Below are 20256 nucleotides of genomic sequence, written 5' to 3'. Positions count from 1 at the left end.
AGCAAGTTCCCTTGCCGGTCTAGGAATGGTAGAACGATGAGTTCGATGACGGTTTGGATGTACCGTGCACTATTCAGTGTCCCCTCGACGATCACCAGTGGTGTACGGCCAGTGTAGGAGATCGCTCCCCACACCATGATGCCGGGTGATGGCCCTGTGTGCCTCGGTCGTATGCAGTCCTGATTGTGGCGCTCACCTGCACGGCGCCAAACACGCATACGACCATCATTGGCACCAAGGCAGAAGCGACTCTCATCGCTGAAGACGACACGTCTCCATTCGTCCCTCCATTCACGCCTGTCGCGACACCACTGGAGGCGGGCTGCACGATGTTGGGGCGTGAGCGGAAGACGGCCTAACGGTGTGCGGGACCGTAGCCCAGCTTCATGGAGACGGTTGCGAATGGTCCTCGCCGATACCCCAGGAGCAACAGTGTCCCTAATTTGCTGGGAAGTGGCGGTGCGGTCCCCTACGGCACTGCGTAGGATCCTACGGTCTTGGCGTGCATCCGTGCGTCGCTGCGGTCCGGTCCCAGGTCGACGGGCACGTGCACCTTCCGCCGACCACTGGCGACAACATCGATGTACTGTGGAGACCTCACGCCCCACGTGTTGAGCAATTCGGCGGTACGTCCACCCGGCCTCCCGCATGCCCACTATACGCCCTCGCTCAAAGTCCGTCAACTGCACATACGGTTCACGTCCACGCTGTTGCAGCATGCTACCAGTGTTAAAGACTGCGATGGAGCTCCGTATGCCACGGCAAACTGGCTGACACTGACGGCGGCGGTGCACAAATGCTGCGCAGCTAGCGCCATTCGACGGCCAACACCGCGGTTCCTGGTGTGTCCACTGTGCCGTGCGTGTGATCATTGCTTGTACAGCCCTCTCGCAGTGTCCGGAGCAAGTATGGTGGGTCTGACACACCGGTGTCAATGTGTTCTTTTTTCCATTTCCAGGAGTGTATATATAGCGAATGTCACTCTCTTACTATGTAACAGGAGTGTGTTCTGCATTATTCGGTGTTATTTACATGTAAGAACGTGCTCTTTCAGGAATGAGTTCCTTTAATATTGTGACGGTTTTGTCCGAGTTTTTCACGATTTTTGTGGCTAATCAGGAACATAAGAGCACAGCTGAAAAGGTCGGTGTTCTTGATGTCACAAATATTTAGCTGCCATCGAATCCGTAAAAAACGCTTTGGTTAATTTGGTGGTCAAGGTAAAAATGATGACACCATACAGCGATCGAAGGCGTCCCATGGGCCGTAGGCCAGCCGACCGCGGTTTGTGGCGTTTTCGTTTTAGTTGCTCGTCTACAAACCGTATCCGAATGACGCCACATAGCAGAGGAGGATGAGAGGACGGACGGTCTCCATTGCTAGATCCACTGGTCCTCAAATAAGGAATAACATTTCGGATCAAGAGAACGGGCAAAACATATTCGTGACACAAAACATATACATATGCTACATTTCTGAACATCATACAGGCAGAAGCTTAAGTTGCCGTCTGCGCACTTTTTTTTTTTCTCATTGAACTTAGCGTGTGGTGCGGGTCGGTGCTTCGCAAAACGACTTCGATTTTCTTCTTTGTGTTATGACGGGAGTCGTCTTTCACGACTTCATCGTCACGGCTGCATTCGGCTTGTACATTGAACGGTCGTGCGGCCATAGCTCATTTAATTAGCAGCCAAGTGGGATCAGATACCGGAGAATGCGTACGTTCCGACGCACAGTCACGACGAGCCATTTCGCGGCGCCATAGAAACGTACATGCACGGCGTACAGTAGTCCCGCGGTAGCAAATGTCACGCAAAAACGTGCCATTCCGTGGCTAATGAAGGCCGAGGAACGGTAAAGCGGTTATTATGCCGGCAAACGTGTATCACGATTACATACTACTTGCCAGCCATCATGTTTCATCACACGGAGCTCTGCAACAGATTTATGACTTCCTGCCCTGCAATGGAACATTAGCAATCGATCTAACAGTGGGGTTTACTGTCACCTCGCAGCGGGTAGGGAAGAAATCGTGGAGCTCTTAATGCTGCTTGCAAGAGTTACGTGCCCTCTGAAAGACGTAGATAATACAAGAAAATACATATAGTAAAGTTCCGACGCACAAACGACTCATTATGTTTGCAGCTATTTATTACAGTTATTAATCTATGAATTAACACCCGCTTTAGACGTCACTGGAAGAGATTTCCATCTGTTCTGTGGCTGTTGCTCATTTTCATACATAAAATTCATAGTTTCTTTATTATTTTCTTTTGATTATCAGAGAGTAGTAGAAAACCAGTTTAAAAATATGTCAGAAAACATAGTTGACCGTAATTAAAAGTAGCATGCGGATGAAAAGGAAATGACTGTTTACCTAAATGACGGTTACTTGTAAGGTATTAGAACGAATCTTCATTGTACGACGCGTCCACTATCTTAACCATTCCATTGAAACACTTTAAAATAGTTCACGTTAATGATAATTAATTTCATAACATTTCTTTTATTGGTGAAAGCTTCAGACTTTTATCAGTGGTGAAGTAGAGCGGAAATCTGCAACTTACTTACTTCCCTTATTTATTTCCCTGCCTTCTGTATGTATGTAAGTGCATAAGACTTAGATACGCTTAACGTAAAACGGCTGGAACTAGTACATGCGGAAGTAAAAGTTCTGGAATTCGTTGCTCGCTCTTTGCGGTCGTATCAAAGACTTTTCATTCTCTTATGATGGCATGTACGGATTGATTCTACTTTCAGATGTAAACACAACTGCGGCACTGACAGTGCTTTCTTTTTCTGTCTGTTGCAGCCGTCACGGTGCGCTACCTCACCAAGCGATACATCGGGGAGTACAGTTCCAACAGCGGTAAGTACCACGCAGTGTATTGGTCTTCATTCAGTGGGAAGCTTTGTCATTCCCTGTTTCTGACAGCTGCTGTGGTTATTTCCGATAATCGTACACAGCTTTCTGTACATAACCAGTAGTGTACGCTACTCACTCACGAAAACTTCAAGACACACAGAAGAATGACATACACTATGTGGACTCCGACCACAATCTATTGGTTATGAACTGCAGATTAAAATTGAAGAAACTGCAAAAAGGTGCGAATTTAAGGAGATGGGACCTGGATAAACTGACTAAACCAGAGGTTGTACAGAGTTTCAGGAAGAGCATAAAAGAACAATTGACAGCAGTGGGGGAAAGAAGAAGAGTAGAAGTAGAATGGGTAGCTCTGAGGGATGTAGTAGTGAAGGCAGCAGAGGATCAAGTAGGTAAAAAGATGACGGCTAGTAGAAATCCTTGCGTAACAGAAGAAATATTGAATTTAATTGATGAAAGGAGGAAACATAAAAACGCAGTAAATGAAGCAGGCAAAAAGGAACACAAACGTCTCAAAAATGAGAACGACAGGAAGTGCCAAATGGCTGAGCAGGGATGGCTAGAGGACAAATGAAGGATGTAGAGGCTTATCTCTCTAAGGATAAGATAGATACTGCCTACAGGAAAATTAAAGAGACCGTTGGAGAAAAGAGAACCACTTGTATGAATATCAAGAGCTCAGATGGAAACCCAGTCCTAACCAAAGAAGGGAAAGCAGAAAGTTGGAAGGAGTATATAGAGGGTCTATACAAGGGCGATGTCCTTGAGGACAATATTATAGAAATGGAAGAGAATGTAGATGAAGATGAAATGGGATATACGATACTGCGCGAAGAGTTTGACAGAGCACTGAAAGACCTGAGCCGAAACAAGACCCCGGGAGTAGACAACATTCCATTAGAACTACTGACTGCCTTGGGAGAGCCAGTCCTGACAAAACTCTACCATCTGGTGAGCAAGATGTATGAGACAGGCGAAGTACCCTCAGCCTTCAAGAAGAATATAATAATTCCAATCCCAAATAAAGCAGGTGTTGACAGATGTGAAAATTACCGAACTATCAGTTTAATCAGTCACAGCTGCAAAATACTAACGCGAATTCTTTACAGACGAATGGAAAAACTGGTAGAAGCCGACCTCTGGGAAGATCAGTTTGGATTCCGTAGAAATATTGGAACACGTGAGGCAATACTTACCTTACGACTTATCTTAGAAGAAAGATTAAGGAAAGGCAAACCTACGTTTCTAGCATTTGTAGACTTAGAGAAAGCTTCTGACAATGTTGACTGGAATACTCTCTTTCAAATTCTAAAGGTGGCAGGTGTAAAATGCTATTTGTGATGCTGAGGGAATTAGATTAGGAAATGAGACACTTAAAGTAGTAACGGAGTTTTGCTATTTGGGAAGCAAAATAACTGATGATGGTCGAAGTAGAGAAGATATAAAATGTAGACTGGCAATGGCAAGGAAAGCGTTTTTGAAGAAGAGAAATTTGTTACATCGAGTATAGATTTAAGTGTCAGGAAGTCGTTTCTGAAAGTATTTGTATGGAGTGTAGCCATGTATGGAAGTGAAACATGGACGATAAATAGTTTGGACAGGAAGAGAATAGAAGCTTTCGAAATGTGGTGCTACAGAAAAATGATGAAGATTAGATGGGTAGATCAGATAACTAATGAGGAGGTATTGAATAGAATGGGAGAGAAGAGATGTTTGTGGCACAACTTGACGATAAGAAGGGACCGGTTGGTAGGACATGTTCTAAGGCATCAAGGGATCACAAATTTAGCATTGGAGGGTAGTGTGGAGGGTAAAAATCGTAGAGGGAGACCAAGAGAAGAATACACTAAGCAGATTCAGAAGGATGTAGGTTGCAGTAGGTACTGAGAGATGAAGAAACTTGCACAGGGTAGGGTAGCATGGGGAGCTGCATCAAACCAGTCTCAGGACTGAAGACCACAACAACAACAATGTGATCAAAAGTATCCGGACGCATGCCTGAAAATGACTTACAAGCTTGTGGCGCCCTCCTGCGCTAATGCTGGAATTAAATATGGTGTTGGCCCACCCTTAGCGTTGATGACAGCTTCCACTTTCGAGGGCATACGCTCAGTCAGGTGCTGGAAGGTTTCTTGGGGAATGGCAGCCCATTCTGACCATCATCAGTAAGAACACTGTGCAAGTCGCAGCAACATAAGGATAGGGAATTTCAGGGGAGAAGAAAGAAATGGAGGAGCATATGCCCATTTATCTTCCAGATACAAGACTCTCTCTCTCTCTCTCTCTCTCTCTCTCTCTCTCTCTCTCTCTCTCTCTCTATCTACCTCTCTCATATCGTTATATGTTTCGCTGAGACCCACACATGTTGCAGAATGGAGAGCCGTTGAAACAGGCTATTCAGAATTTGAAATACTACTTGTTTTTATGCGACACTAATTACATTCATAATGTTAGCGATTAATTAATTTGATAAACGATCCCATTATAGATAACTGTGTGAAATTAGATGCTGCCGTACATGCTGAAAAGTTGACTATAAAAGGGATTTCATCATTGTGTCAGTCATTAAGTGTTCTTCATTCGCTTAGCTGTTGTAATGTAACCTGCTCAGCTTTTCCATCCACAAGAGACAAAATATGAAGTAAAGGATTTCTGTAAAATAGTAGGTAATTGTAAATGTGCGAACGGAAAGTGTGACTACACGTACTTAAACACTGAAATATGCAACTAAGACTTGGGTTCAAAATCGAGAGAAATATGAAACTAAGACCTGTGTTCGAAATCGAAATAAATATGCTACCAAGACCTTCTTTCAAAATCGACAAAGTTCACCGGTTTTGAAGCCTATAATATAGACACATTTTTCTGAAGCTCATTGAGAAACTGGTCAGGCATAAAGTTCTTCAGTCTTTCTCACAGAGACGGGATTTCTCTGGGTATAAAATTCTTCTGCTCTGTAGCGTAGTATCAGTGCTCTACTATGAACATATGTGACAAGATAGAAGTGCATAAATGACCTACACTGAAGAGCCAAAGAAATTTGTATACCGGCCTAATATCGTGTAGGGCCCCCGTGAGCGCGCAGAAGTGCCGCAACACAACGTGGCATGAATTCAAACTCATGTCTGAAGTAGTCCTGGTGTGAACTAACACCGTGAATCCTGCAGGGGTGTCCATAAATCCGTAATAGTATGAGGGGGTGGATATCTCTTCTGAACAGCACGTTGCAAGGCATCCCAGAATGCTCAATAATGTTCATGTCTGGGTAACTTAGTGGCTAGCGGAAGTGTTTAAACCCAGAAGAGTGTTCCTGGAGGCACTCTGTAGCAATTCAGAACGTGTGTGGTGTCGCATTGTCCTGCTACAATTGCCCAAGTCCGTCGGAGTGCACAATGGACATGAATGGATGAAGGTGATCAGACAGGATGCTTACGTACGTGTTACCTGTCAGAGTCGTATCTAGACGTATTAGGGGTCTCATATCATTCCAACACCATTACAGAGCCTCCACCAACTTGAAAATCCTTCATGAGGTTGTCTCCATACCCGTACACGTCCATCCGCTTGATACAATTTGAAACGAGACTCGTCTGACCAGGTAACATGTTTCCAGTCATCAACAGTCCAGTGCCGATGTTGACGGACCCAGATGAGGCGTAAAAATTTTGTGTCGTGCAGTCACAAAGAGTACACGAGTGTGCCTTCCGCTGCGAAAGCCCATATCGATGATGTTTCGTTGAAGGGTTCGCACGCTGACACCTGTTGATGACCCAGCATTCAAATCTGCAGCAATTTGCAGGAGGGCTGCACTTCTGTCACGTTGAACGATTGTCTTCAGTCATCGTTGGTCCCGTTCTTGCAGGATCTTTTCCAGGCCGCAGCGATGTCGGAGATTCGATGTTTTACCGGATTCCTGATATTCACGGCACATTCGTGAAATTCTCGTACGGAAAAATCCCCACTTCATCGCTACCTCGGAGATGGTGTGTCCCATCGCACGTGCGCCGACTACAAAACCACGTTGAAACTAACTTAAATCATGATAACCTGCAATTTTAGCAGCATTAACCGAGCTAACAAGTGCGCCAGACACTTGTTGTCTTATATAGGCGTTGCCGACCGCAGGGCCTGCTTACATAGCTCTCTCTTTGAATACGCATGCCTATACCAGTTTCTTCGGCGCTTCAGTGGATGTACCATGTGCGAAGGAGCATTATCCTACTGAAAAATGGCAGCGCGATACTGCTGCATGAGAGGAAAAGCATGAGGACGCAAGGTATTAGTGATGTACCGTTGTGCCGTCAGGGTTCCCTCAGTCACTACCACCCGTGATCTGAAGCCATATCCGATTCTACCCAAACCAAGACGCAAGGAGTAACGCCTCTGTGCTTCGACAAAGCGTTGGAAGAATGGGACCTCTCCCCTGTTCGCAAACATACACGCCGACAATGGTTTTCTAGGAAAGTGCAGAACCTGACTTCATCGCTGAACGAAATGTGAAGCCTTTCATGAGAAGTCCATGCTTCCCGGTCACGGAACCAAACGCGGTCGTTTGTGTTGTGATGTTAACTACAGCCTAAGCTTGGGACGATATTTGCCTAGTCCGGGTCCTGCTTGTCTCCGACCATTAGTGCAAGATGACATAGTATGTCCCAGGGAGTTCATTACTTCTTCTCGGATGCTAGGCACAAATGTGATTCCTGCACAAAAGTGCAGTCCTCCCTCGTGGTGGCCAAACGTGGTCGACCGAAACTTTTACGATGAGTATGCCTGCCCTCTGGTTTCCATGCATTGCAACATCGAGCCACTGCCACATCCGAATGCCGCACAAATCAAGTTATCGCACGATTCGACAAGCCGGCCAAGGGGAGACACACAGTCATTACTCATTTAAACTCTGTTAGGTGGTGGTAACACTGTCTCATATAAGTACGCGTCACCTCCGGGTTCTTCATTGATCACACATCATCTGCTTTAGTTTACTCTCCTTATATACCCTACAACGCATGGTAACAGCACTAATGCCCTTTGGTGGCAGATATCGTGTACGTGTACGGAGTTACATTGACATTCGACAACTTTCTTGTCAGACCATGTCATTTTGCTACATAGGTTGCAGACTTCATCTTCGTAATTACCAGTACAGATGTTTACTTTTTCACTGTTCTCATATCTGCTACTTCTCATTAGTTTCCTGTTTCTACGATTTACTCTCTCCACGTTTATTATTCCCTCTTGGATCTTGAACATACTGCATATCACCCGTTCAAAAATGGTTCAAATGGCTCTGAGCACTATGGGACTCAACTGCTGAGGTCATTAGTTCCCTAGAACTTAGAACTAGTTAAACCTAACTAACCTAAGGACATCACAAACATCCATGCCCGAGGCAGGATTCGAACCTGCGACCGTAGCGGTCTTGCGGTTCCAGACTGCAGCGCCTTTAACCGCACGGCCACTTCGGCCGGCCATATCACCCGTCTTTTCCTAAAGCTTACCCCTATTTTTTTCAGTATTTCGGATATCTTGCACCATATTACATTTTCTAACGCTTTTCCAAGTCGACAAATACTATTAACGTGTCTTGGGTTTTCTTCTTTAATCTTGCTTCCTTTATCAACCACACTGTCAGAATTGCCCCTCTGGTGGCTTTACCGTTCCTAAAGCCAAACAGGTCGTCATCTAACACTTCCTCAATTCCCTTTTCAGCCGGCCTCGGTGGCCAAGCGGTTCTACGCGCTTCAGTCCTGAACCGCGCGGTTGCTACGGTCGCAGGTTCGAATCCTGCCTCGGGCATGGATGTGTGTGATGTCCTTAGGTTAGTTAGCATTAAGTAGTTCTAAGTTCTAGGGGACTGATGACCTCAGCAGTTAAGTCCCATAGTGCTCAGAGCCATTTGAACCATTTTTAGTTTCAGCGAAGGTTGTTTTGACTTCCCTGTATGCTGAGTCAGTCCTTCCAAGAAACGTTTCGCTTCTGATTTCTTCTGATTTTTTGTAGCTTTTTCGGCTTAGCTTCCCTGCACTTCATCCTTATTTCATTCCAAAGTGACTTGTATTTATTTGTTCCTGAATTTCCTTGAACCTTTTTGTACTTCCTTCTTTCATCGACCAACTTACGTATTTCTTCTGCTACCCAGGGTTTCTTCGCAGTTACGTTTTTTATACCTACGTTTTCCTTTCGAACTTCTGTGGTCGCCCTTTTTAGAAATGCGTAGTTCCATATCCCACTTTTTTGCGCATTGATTCTTCGTGACTAGTCTGTTTAATTTCAACCTATTCTTCATCACTACTATATTGCGATCTGAATCTATATTTGTCCCTGGGTACGCCTTAAAATCCAGTATGTGTCGTCCGTATCTCACTTTTTTGGGCATTAATTCTTCCTGACTAGTCTGTTTAACTTAAGCCTACTCTTCATCACTACTATATTGTGATCTGAGTCTGTTCCTCTGTACACCTTACAATCCTGTATCTGATTTCGGAATCTTTGTCTGACCATTACGTATTGTAACTGAAACCTCCCCGTATCTCCATGCCTTTTCCAAGTACACGTCCTCCTCTTGTGATTCTTGAACAGAGTATTCGCGATTACCAACTAATTTATTGCAGAACTCAATTAATTTCTCCCATTCCTAATACGAAGCCCATATTCTCCTGTAACCATTTCCTGTACTTCTTCCTCTACATCTGCATTCCAATTCCCCAAGACTATTAGATTTTCATCTCCCTTTATGTACTGTATTACCCTTTCAATACCCTCATACATTTTCTCTCTCTCTTCAGCTTGCGACTTCGGCATGTATACCTGAACTGTCGTTGTTGCTGTTCTGATAAGAATAAAAGGTACTGAATCAAATTGGAGGGAAAAAGAAAACTTGACAAAAATGGATCAGTTGATAAGACACGTCGTGAAACATCAGAGATTTCAGTTTGGTAATGGAATGGGCTGTGGGAGGTAAAAATTGTAGAGGAAGACCGAGGCTTGAATGCAATAAGCAGCTTCAAACGGCTGTAGGTGTCAGTAGCTGTGTAGAGATGAAGGGCGGTTGAGCAACATAGACTAGCACGAAGAACTGCAGCAAAGCAGTCTTCGCACTGAAGACCACGACAACACGATTTATATATGTATTGCACTGGGGACCTAGAAACGAAGAGAAGCTTTGTCTCCGCTGTAGCCCTGAGTGGTACACAACCCCACAACAGGCTACAGCAGTCCCGAACCCAGGGTTAGAAACCATCCATAGGCTGGCCAGCACACCAGACCTTGATACTAGCCGGCCGGAGTGGCCGAGCGGTTCTAGGCGCTACAGTCTGGAACCGCGCGACCGCTACGGTCGCAGGTTCGAATCCTGCCTCGGGCATGGATGTGTGTGTTGTCCTTAGGTTAGTTAGGTTTAAGTAGTTCTAAGTTCTAGGGGACGGATGACCTCAGCAGTTAAGTCCCATAGTGCTCAGAGCCATTTGAACCATTTTTGAACCTTGACACTAATCCGCCGGGCTGCCTTCCCGCTCAGGAAGCAGTGCGTTAGATCGCACGGCTAGTCGGGCGGGCACAACAACCGATATTCAAATAGATTACGCCACTTTGAAATCTGTGAGTACAATGTTGGTTTGGTTGTCTTATGCGGATTTCGATTAATTAGAACATCTATGTATCTAAAGATACAATTGTGTAATAATGTGCTTTAAATTCCTCAAATAAAAGCCATCTGAGTGGAAATTTACGCAGCATACGATTAACAAAATACAGGTGAGAGTCCTATCAAATGGATGCGCGACGGGTTCCTTATACATTATTTTCCTTTTACCTTGGTTCAAATGGCTCTGAGCCCTTTGGAACTTAACATCTCAGGTCATCAGTCCCCTAGAACTCAGAACTACTTCAACCTAACTAACCTAAGGACATCACACACATCCATGCCCGAGGCAGGATTCGAACCTGCGACCGTAGCGGTCACGCGGTTCCAGACTGAAGCGCCTAGAACCGCACGGCCACACATGGCCGGCCTCCTTTTACCTCAATGGATGTTCATGTCTGTTTCTAGCATTTTCTGGCACGTTATTCCAAACGTTAATGATTAGCTGCTCCAGAGTTGAAGGCCATCAACGCAACGAAGATGGTTCAGATGTTCCATTCCATGCATTCATTCTTCGCTTACTCAGTTAAAGGACCTGAAAACTTCTTCCAAGACAGCTGAAAATGTTGAATCCGCTAGCCTCTTCCTTCTTCTGCTGAAAGAGTACATGAATTACGTAAACGAAAATTTAAAATAGTGACTTACGTAAGGCTAAATTAATGGAAGAAATATCAGTGACAAGTGTTTTTGTCTAAAAAATATCCTCTGTGTCGGAAATGAGAGGCAAAACCGATATCATGCAACATCCAAGTGACTGAAATGAATAAATATAAGAAAATCACAAAAAGGTAAGTGTATCACATCTGCTGACATTGGACAATATTACGGCTTTACATAACTGCCTTAAATATCTGCAGGTAGTCATATATTAAAAATTACGGTATTAAGAACGAAATAGTCTAATGATTAGAACCAAACGTTCGATTAGTAGCCTACATATAACTAAAAAAAATGAAGAGCCTGTGGTAATACATCAAGGAAAGTTTGACTGCTTCTGGACGCATAATACTTGAATAACGATAAAAAAAACCAGTGGCTGAATTTGAATCTAATGTCGTTTATTCTTTTTAAGACATGCTTCAAGTTGCGACACCACATGGTGACATCTTCAGGCCTTGAACGTAACCTGCCATCCACAACCGTTTTGATGTGCAATGAACAGAATCGTATGTAGCGGGCTAAAATTAAATGTATTCCGTACCTTCTATGGCAATAACAAGCCCAGCATGGTCAGACGAAAACTATGTTACGTTCGGGGCCTGAAGATGACACCATGTGGTGTCAAAACTGGTAGTATGTGTTAAAAAGAATAAACGGTGTTAGATTCCAACACAGCCGCTACTTTTGTTATCGTTATACAAGTAAAAAAAAAAGGAAGCGTTTCCCAGAGAAAAGTGCTACTGAGCGAATATCAGAGCAAGGAATGTAATATTTCCATTCTAGAATGACAGTATGGTTTCACATTCGACTACACGCGTGCCACATGCGTAAATCAAACCTGCTGATCTACACGCTAGCAATAAAACCAAGAAACGTGTGAGAAAGGTGACATTTACGGAGGACACTTGAAACGTTTCGTTAATATTCAAATGGTACGAGAGGCAACGTTAATGTGCGGAGGCGTATGACAGACGCTCATTACGTATTACTAACGGCCCATAAAGATGGGCTGACGGAAACTCGTAAGCAGTGACACAGTACGCGCTGTTGTGCTGTCCACTGCGTGTGTTTAAGGAATACCGCCTCATTAGGTGGCTTCTTTAATACTTTTCACAGCCGTAAACTCGTACCATAATAGTGCTGGAGCTTCTTACACCTAGAACTCCAGATGAAAACGTTATTAACATCAATTCCCTAAGTATTTTTAGTTTTATTTGTTTATTATTTTTTACTATGCCTTGGCGGCTTGATTTCTTGTGTTCCAACCACCGTTTATAATGTTCGTGAATTTCTTAGTTTTCACGTATATGTCACAACAAATTTTCTGATTAAGCTGATCTAATCTACATCAGCATTTCCCCGACCCTATTTTTCTTTTAGCCCACTTATCCCCCATTGTCAAATTTAAATAGGGATTCAAGATATTGTCCCTCTCATCTCTCTAATAGTAACAGTCTTCTAATGACTTCACTCATAGCACTTCACTGTACTATGTTATTTACAGCACATTTTAATTCCTTCCATTGTCTTCATTGCCCGGTTCCTTACGTATGAAGTCCGAATTCCTTAGACTTTCGTGCTCAGAAAGTACAAATTAAAAATTTAAAAACCCACCTTACTTCTTCAGAAGACGCTATTACGAAAAACATTTTAGCATCTAATGGAAGGTCTTGTCAGGTTGTTCGCACAGTAGAATTCGACTGTGTTAGATCGCTAGGACATGTAACATTAATAAGGAGCGCTCTCCCTGTTTTTTAAGTGCACACTGCGAAGAATAGCGTGTGTGATGCATCGATGGAGCACCTGTTATACCCCATATCAAAAACAATGTGTGCAAGCACTGGAACCAAATGATTCGCAGTTCAGTTTTTTCAGTGGATATCCAGCGCGCTATTGCAGTGCTGAACTTCCTACAGTTTTTTTATTCACGGATGAAGCCTCTTTCAATTGTAGTGATATTTTTCTCTGCCACGATCGTCATTACTGTATTGATAAAATCCTTACGCTTCGTCCGTCTCAGAACATCAGCAGCGATTACGTATCAACTTGAGGGTCAGAAAAATATACAAGATCGGCAAAGAGAACCTTATTTCCTGCATCCAGTTAGGATGGCACACGTTTCCAAGTCTCTGTTCGAGATGTGCTGCCTCTGTTGGTGGAGAGTTTAGCTCTTGTTCTCCGCGATGGCCTGTACGGCGAATGGGCTCTATCGCGCCAACAGGCTCCGGTCCGTCCACAAATGAACAACAGTTGCCCTCGCCGCTGGACTGGGACTGTGAATCCTGTTCTCTGTAGGTTCTGGCCAGCGCAATCGCCAGATACCACTCCAATTGATTTTCTTACGTGAGGATGTATGCACAACTGCAGTAGAAACAGTAGATCCTGGTTAGTAAGGCCCTAGCCGTCTGTTTCATTTTTGGTGGCATAATTTTGTTGGATTGGGACTCGTGGTCGTGACTTTCCACGCACGTTTGAGGTTACAGATGTAACTATAATAGGAAATTTAATAATCATTTTCGACTGTTAGTCCTTGGTCTCAAGTGCTTCGTTCAGAAGCGTCTATATGATTTTGACCCTGGCGTTTTCCAAAGGTTACTGTTGTTTTCGCAACATGACTGACAAGTGGCTATACGTTTCCATACAATTTAAAATCCTATTGATGTTAATGTGGAGCTGTGAGCACAAATACGATATTCAATAGCAGCTTCGCGAGAGAACCTGAGTCTTTGGAACACCGTGTAGAAAGTGGCAGTGATCAGCGTAAATGGGCCTCTGCTGAGCAAGGTTGCTTAGTTGTAAGAGTGTGGATCGGCATTCAGGAGGACAGCGATTAAAATCCTGGGAATCCCAACCAAATTCATATTTTCCTAAGCCGGTTTCACTAAATGCTGGTATGGTCTCTTTGAAAATACAACACAAATTTCCTTCTCCTTCCTTTGTAAGTTCGAGTTTGTGCTCCGTCTGTAATAACCATGTCGTCGACGGGACATTACACTTTTTACCTTTCTTCCTGATAGCTATGTCTTTGGGAATATCTCTGTTTTAATTATCCATTTTTCATATTTTCTGTTACTTTCGCATCACACAGTACAATGATAATAGCATATTTATGTCATTCATTCTGAAGCCAGTGCCTATCATTTACTTTAATGGAATCTACAACAGCTGCAGAAAGCACTAAACATAGTTCAGCAGGGGAAGAACTCTACCACCTACTGACATTTTTCCACATAGTCACCTTCATTCGTCGTGCAGTTTTCCCAGTGATAAACAGAGGCGTGAGTGCTGATCTCATAATAACCTGAACCAGCTCAGGCTATGCACTGTTTTAGAGCTTTGACAACAGCACCTGACTCTGGAAAACGTTGATCATTCTAGTCCACCTTTTATAGGCCTAGAAAGATGGAAGTCATAATGTGCTAAATCGGGACTGCATGTAGTAGGACAGCCCAGCTGAATTGGCCATTAGTTCCACGGTCGCAAAATTGTTGTGAGGCCTAGCGTTATCCTATTGAAACTATAAGTTATTTTTCTTCTGTGGTGGAAATTTGGGCTTTCAGCCCAGTCTGCGTAGTCTTGCACGGTTTTCAGTTGTCAGTTGCTGTAGACTCCAAGACACCCAAAACAATCACACCGTGACTATTCCAGAAGACTGTGCACAACACATTGCCTGCAGTTGACTGAGTCTTGGCCTTCTGCATTGTATGAGAATTCGTAATTCGCGACTCCACGGATTTTTTGACTCCAGCTCGCAGTGTTGACACACACATATCATATACAGTGATGGTGGTGTTCACAAAATTGCCATTTTCAGCCTCTTGTTGGTACAGTAGATCCGACAAATTTCTCTTCAGTGACTTTTGTCTCGTGAAACCAAGCAACTAATACTGCACATATTGTGCGATAATCGAGGATGTATAATACCTTGTCTAAACATTACAGCTTGTATCTAGCAGTGCACATCACTGGTTGTAATCCAGGGATCAACATGGATGATGCAATTGAGATGCTGTTGGGTAGGTACGTGGATTCGACCATGGCTTGTCGTGCACACGATTTTCACCACTAATGAAACGCTGTACCCTCCGCCACACATTACTCAATCTTTATTGATGCATTGTGGATAATGGACACAGGTTGGTCAAATACTTTCATCAAGAAAAATCGCCAAACAGACATTTATTATGAGAAATTGTTTTGACAACCAGTTTCGGCCTATCATTAATGCCATCTTAAGGCCCCTCTGCACTCAATGTATATCTGAAGTGCATAGGGGCCTGAAGATGGCTTTATTGAGATGCAGAAACTAGTTGTCTACATAAGATAACTTCTGAAAACGAACGGCGGTTTGGCGATTTTCCTTGGTGAGCACATGTCTACAGTATCGTCTCCATACACTTTTCATAAAAACTACAACAAACAGCAAAGCCTCAATAACACTGTTAAGTAGGGCAATAATTCAGTTACTTATGATCTCCAGAAAGTTACCTATATTCATTATGCACTTTTTCAAATGGCGAAGGAGTCTGCAGTCCACATATACTATATCACCTCAATGCACGTTTAGAAAGTCTCTATTTCATTGATGCATTTCTGTTCTATACACATTTCTTCTTCTTCTTCTGCTGCTGCTGCTACATGATGCTTTGATCTGTATATATATATGCATGTATGTATGTATGTATGTATGTACATATGTCTGCAATCTCCTCCCAAACACCTGGATCGATTTTAACCAAATCTGGCACACAAACAGAAAAACCTCATAAGCATCAGCTCTTTCTAGTTTATAGCCTCCTATCTCCAATAAGAGTGGAGGTACAAAAAAACCTGGTTTTGCAGCCCCTGCCACATAGGCTGTCCTTCCATCAACCTGATTTGCATGCAACCTGTGTGTCAGAAGCAGCTCTTGATGTGTAGGCTGCTCTGCACAACAGATGTGCTGTGTTGGACTAGTGTCTGCCTACTTTACAGACATTCCTTGTATAGCATCCTATATATCAGAGGAAAAATAAAAAGCTCTCAAGCCCCTGATATGTGGACTGTCCTGCATAATGGGCATGTTGTGGGAGTAGTATCATCTTGCTTTGTCAACCTGTTTAGCAGGGACTACATGTGCAGATGGGCACAGCTGGAGAAAGTTTGAGCTGGATATATTAGGGGGTGGACAAAGGTGGCAGGAAGAGATGCACAGGAAGAGGGGAAGAAGGAGGTGAATAGGGAGAGGAGGTGGAAAGAGACTGATACAGAGAGGGGGCAGAAGGAAGTGAACAAATGGAGAGGGGGAGAAGGAGTGGTGGAGGAAGAGATGTACAAAAATGGGATGTAGGGTACTGGGATAGGCATATAGAGGGTGAAGGAGGAGATGAACAAAGAGACGGTGGTGGAGGAGATGGAGAGAGACAGAGGGAATGGATGAGGGAGGGAAGGAAGAGATGGGCTGAGAAGGGGCAGGTGAAGTTGGGCAGAAATAGGATTGATGTGGGGATGGCATATGAATTGGTGGAGGAGGATGGAGATATGGGAGGGAGGAGGTGGACTCAGGGTAGAGGGGATGAAATGAGAGGGAGAGGACCTATACAGTGAAAAGACAGGGCAGAAAGGGGAGGAGGAGATACACAAAAGATGCTGGAGGAGATGTGTGCAATATATGTGACATACATATACCCGAACAAGGCTGTGGGGAAACAGCTCGTTGGTTAGTAAAAAAAGTCATGACCTTGGTCACAGCTTATGTTCCTACTCATTTTCGTTTTCAATCTGCGCTGCATATCATCTTCAGGTCTGGAGCCGCAAAGTGCAGTCTGTGCGGCCAGATGAAGATGCTCTGCAATGCAGATTGAGATTGGCAGTCGGTAATAAAAGTTCAAGACATTGATTGCTTATTTACTATGACTAAAGGAATCACCATTCCCACAGCGACAGTTATTAGATTCAAAATAATGTGGCTCGAACACTCAAAACCGACACAATAAATGGAGCCATTAGTATGGAATGCGTTGTGGACGTGTCTAGAAATCAACAGCTCCTGTTCTAGCGAGACGAGAGCTGTTAGTGGCCCAGCATCAGACCGACCACCCAGGGTGCAAGTTCCGGCAGCAGCTCTGCAGGCAGGAGTGGCGACGCAGAGCACGGGAGAGAGTTCGCCGCGTCGCGTCGCAGCAAGAGCGGCGGAAATTTGCGACGCCGGGGCGTCCCCTTTCCTGCTCGCCCCTCCCCTACCAGCCCCGCCCCGTTATTTACACGCACGTCCAGGCAGGCCGCCAGGAAAGTGAAGAGCCCCAGCCGCAGCCACGTAAATGTCACCGGAACGGGTTCCGCCGGCGTCGCAGCCACAATGGACGGTGAAACTGCGACGCAAAGTGTGGGCAGTCATGCCGCTTGCGCGACGTGCCTTGCCAGCAGCGTCCGACTGGGATGAGAAAATGCGGAAACATGCAGCTGAGTGAAAGGACCTGTGTTAACCTGTGGTAGCTCATTCAATGCAGAACAGCAATTTGCATCATTTATGAATAAAATATTCCTAGTCTCCTCAGACTTCTGTTAGAGCTCCATATTTCTATGATTACCACAATATTCGTTGTCAGAGGCGAATGACAGCTACTGAGTTGGCCTTCCGTAGCCGAATTAGGGCTGTGATTAATTTACCTATGTCGTCCTAACGTTATGGACTGGACAAGAAATTTACCTATGCAATAAGTTGTTGTGCTCAGTACTTCAAACAATGTTGGAACGATACATAATTTTAGTGGCTGGGGAGAAACAAGAAATGGAGTCCCACAGGATTCAGTTTTAGGTCCATACCTATTCCTTACGGAAATATTAAACGACTTTCCACTTAACATTCAAGAATCAGGATTGGTGCCTTTTTCAAATGGTACCTTTAGAGAGAGCGAGCAAAAGAAGACTGCGAATGGCGAATGATGTTTTTCAAAACAATAATAAAGTAGTTATTTGGAAATGGACTCTTCCTAAATTTTGAAGCCACACTCTACATTTAGTTCTGTACAATAAACAGTCATACGAATAATAGATGTCTCATATGAGCAGAAGTCAGTAAATCATGTAGAATCTACATCTAAATCTACATTGTACATGGATACTCTGCAAATCACATTTAAGTGCCTGGCAGAGGGTTCAGCGAACCACCTTCACAATTCCTTATTGTTCCAATCTCGTATAGCACGCGGAAAGAACGAACACCTATATCTTTCCTTACGAGCTCTGAGCGGTTCTAGGCGCTTCAGTCGGGAACCGCGCTGCTGCTACAGTCGCAGGTTTGAATCCTGCCTCGGGCATGGATGTGTTTGATGTCCTTAGGTTAGTTAGGTTTAAGTAGTTCTGATGACGTCAGGTGTTAAGTCCCATAGTGTTTCGAGCCCTTATTTTACCATCTTGATCGTTTATCCCTATGTAGGTCGGTGTCAACAAAATATTCTCGCATTCGGAGGAGAAGGTTGGAGATCGGAATTTCATGAGAAAATTATGCCGCAACCAAAAACGCCTTTGTTTTAATGATGTCCACCCCAAATCCTGCATCATTTCAGTGACACTCTCTCCCATATTTCTCGGTAATACAAAACGTAGTGCCCTTCTTTGACTTTTTCGATGTACTCCGTCAATCCTATCTGGTAAGGATCCCACACCTCGCAGCAATATTCTAAAAGAGAACGGACAAGCGTAGTGTAGGCAGTCTCCATGGTAGATGACTCCAAACGTTTCGGTGTATATATTGATGACAACTTTAGCTGGAAAATGCATATTACTGAACTTCACAAAAAATATATCTTCGTGTAATTGCTAATCTTTCAATCAAACGTACCAATCTCCTGAAGTATCTGGCATATTTCTACTCAATGATGTCATATGGAGTAATTTTCTGGAGTAACTCACCACTTAGAAAGTAAGTATTGCTTGCAGAAAAGTGAGCAGTAGGAATAATATGCGGCGTTCACTCATGGACGTCATATAGGTATATCCTCATGGAACTGGGTACTGTAATTGCGCCGTCACAGTAAATATAGTCTCTAATGAAAACCGTGATAATAATCGTTCACAGTTTGAGAAGAACAGTGATGTCCATACCTACAACAATGGAGGTAACATAAACTTTATTACCCATTATTAAAGCAGCCAGAGGTTCAGAAATATATAGCAATAAAATTTTTGTTCATCTGCACAGTTTCTTAAAATGTATGACAGGTAGCAAAACAAGTTTTAATTACAATTTATAATCATTTATCTTGGGCAACCTATTCTACACTCCTGGAAATTGAAATAAGAACACCGTGAATTCATTATCCCAGGAAGGGGAAACTTTATTGACACATTCCTGGGGTCAGATACATCACATGATCACACTGACAGAACCACAGGCACATAGACACAGGCAACAGAGCATGCACAATGTCGGCACTAGTACAGTGTATATCCACCTTTCGCAGCAATGCAGGCTGCTATTCTCCCATGGAGACGATCGTAGAGATGCTGGATGTAGTCCTGTGGAACGGCTTGCCATGCCATTTCCACCTGGCGCCTCAGTTGGACCAGCGTTCGTGCTGGACGTGCAGACCGTGTGAGACGACGCTTCATCCAGTCCCAAACATGCTCAATGGGGGACAGATCCGGAGATCTTGCTGGCCAGGGTAGTTGACTTACACCTTCTAGAGCACGTTGGGTGGCACGGGATACATGCGGACGTGCATTGTCCTGTTGGAACAGCAAGTTCCCTTGCCGGTCTAGGAATGGTAGAACGATGGGTTCGATGACGGTTTGGATGTACCGTGCACTATTCAGTGTCCCCTCGACGATCACCAGTGGTGTACGGCCAGTGTAGGAGATCGCTCCCCACACCATGATGCCGGGTGTTGGCCCTGTGTGCCTCGGTCGTATGCAGTCATGATTGTGGCGCTCACCTGCACGGCGCCAAACACGCATACGACCATCATTGGCACCACGTCAGAAGCGACTCTCATCGCTGAAGACGACACGTCTCCATTCGTCCCTCCATTCACGCTTGTCGCGACACCACTGGAGGCGGGCTGCACGATGTTGGGGCGTGAGCGGAAGA

General features: G+C 44.2%; 1 protein-coding gene across 2 annotated transcripts in view; it reads left to right on the top strand.

Annotated features, from left to right (window-relative positions):
- LOC126089452 (ras-related and estrogen-regulated growth inhibitor-like) overlaps nt 1–20256 on the top strand; it is a 579634-nt gene that overhangs the window by 309802 nt on the left and 249576 nt on the right. For both annotated transcript variants that reach the window (XM_049906911.1, XM_049906910.1), the window contains exon 3: nt 2813–2869. In XM_049906911.1, the coding sequence (XP_049762868.1) occupies nt 2813–2869 (57 nt within the window). The remainder of the gene's footprint in view (nt 1–2812; nt 2870–20256) is intronic.

This window comes from Schistocerca cancellata, chromosome 1 (assembly GCF_023864275.1).
Source record: "Schistocerca cancellata isolate TAMUIC-IGC-003103 chromosome 1, iqSchCanc2.1, whole genome shotgun sequence".
Taxonomy (NCBI): domain Eukaryota; kingdom Metazoa; phylum Arthropoda; class Insecta; order Orthoptera; family Acrididae; genus Schistocerca; species Schistocerca cancellata.
This window is presented reverse-complemented; position numbering and strand designations above follow the sequence as displayed.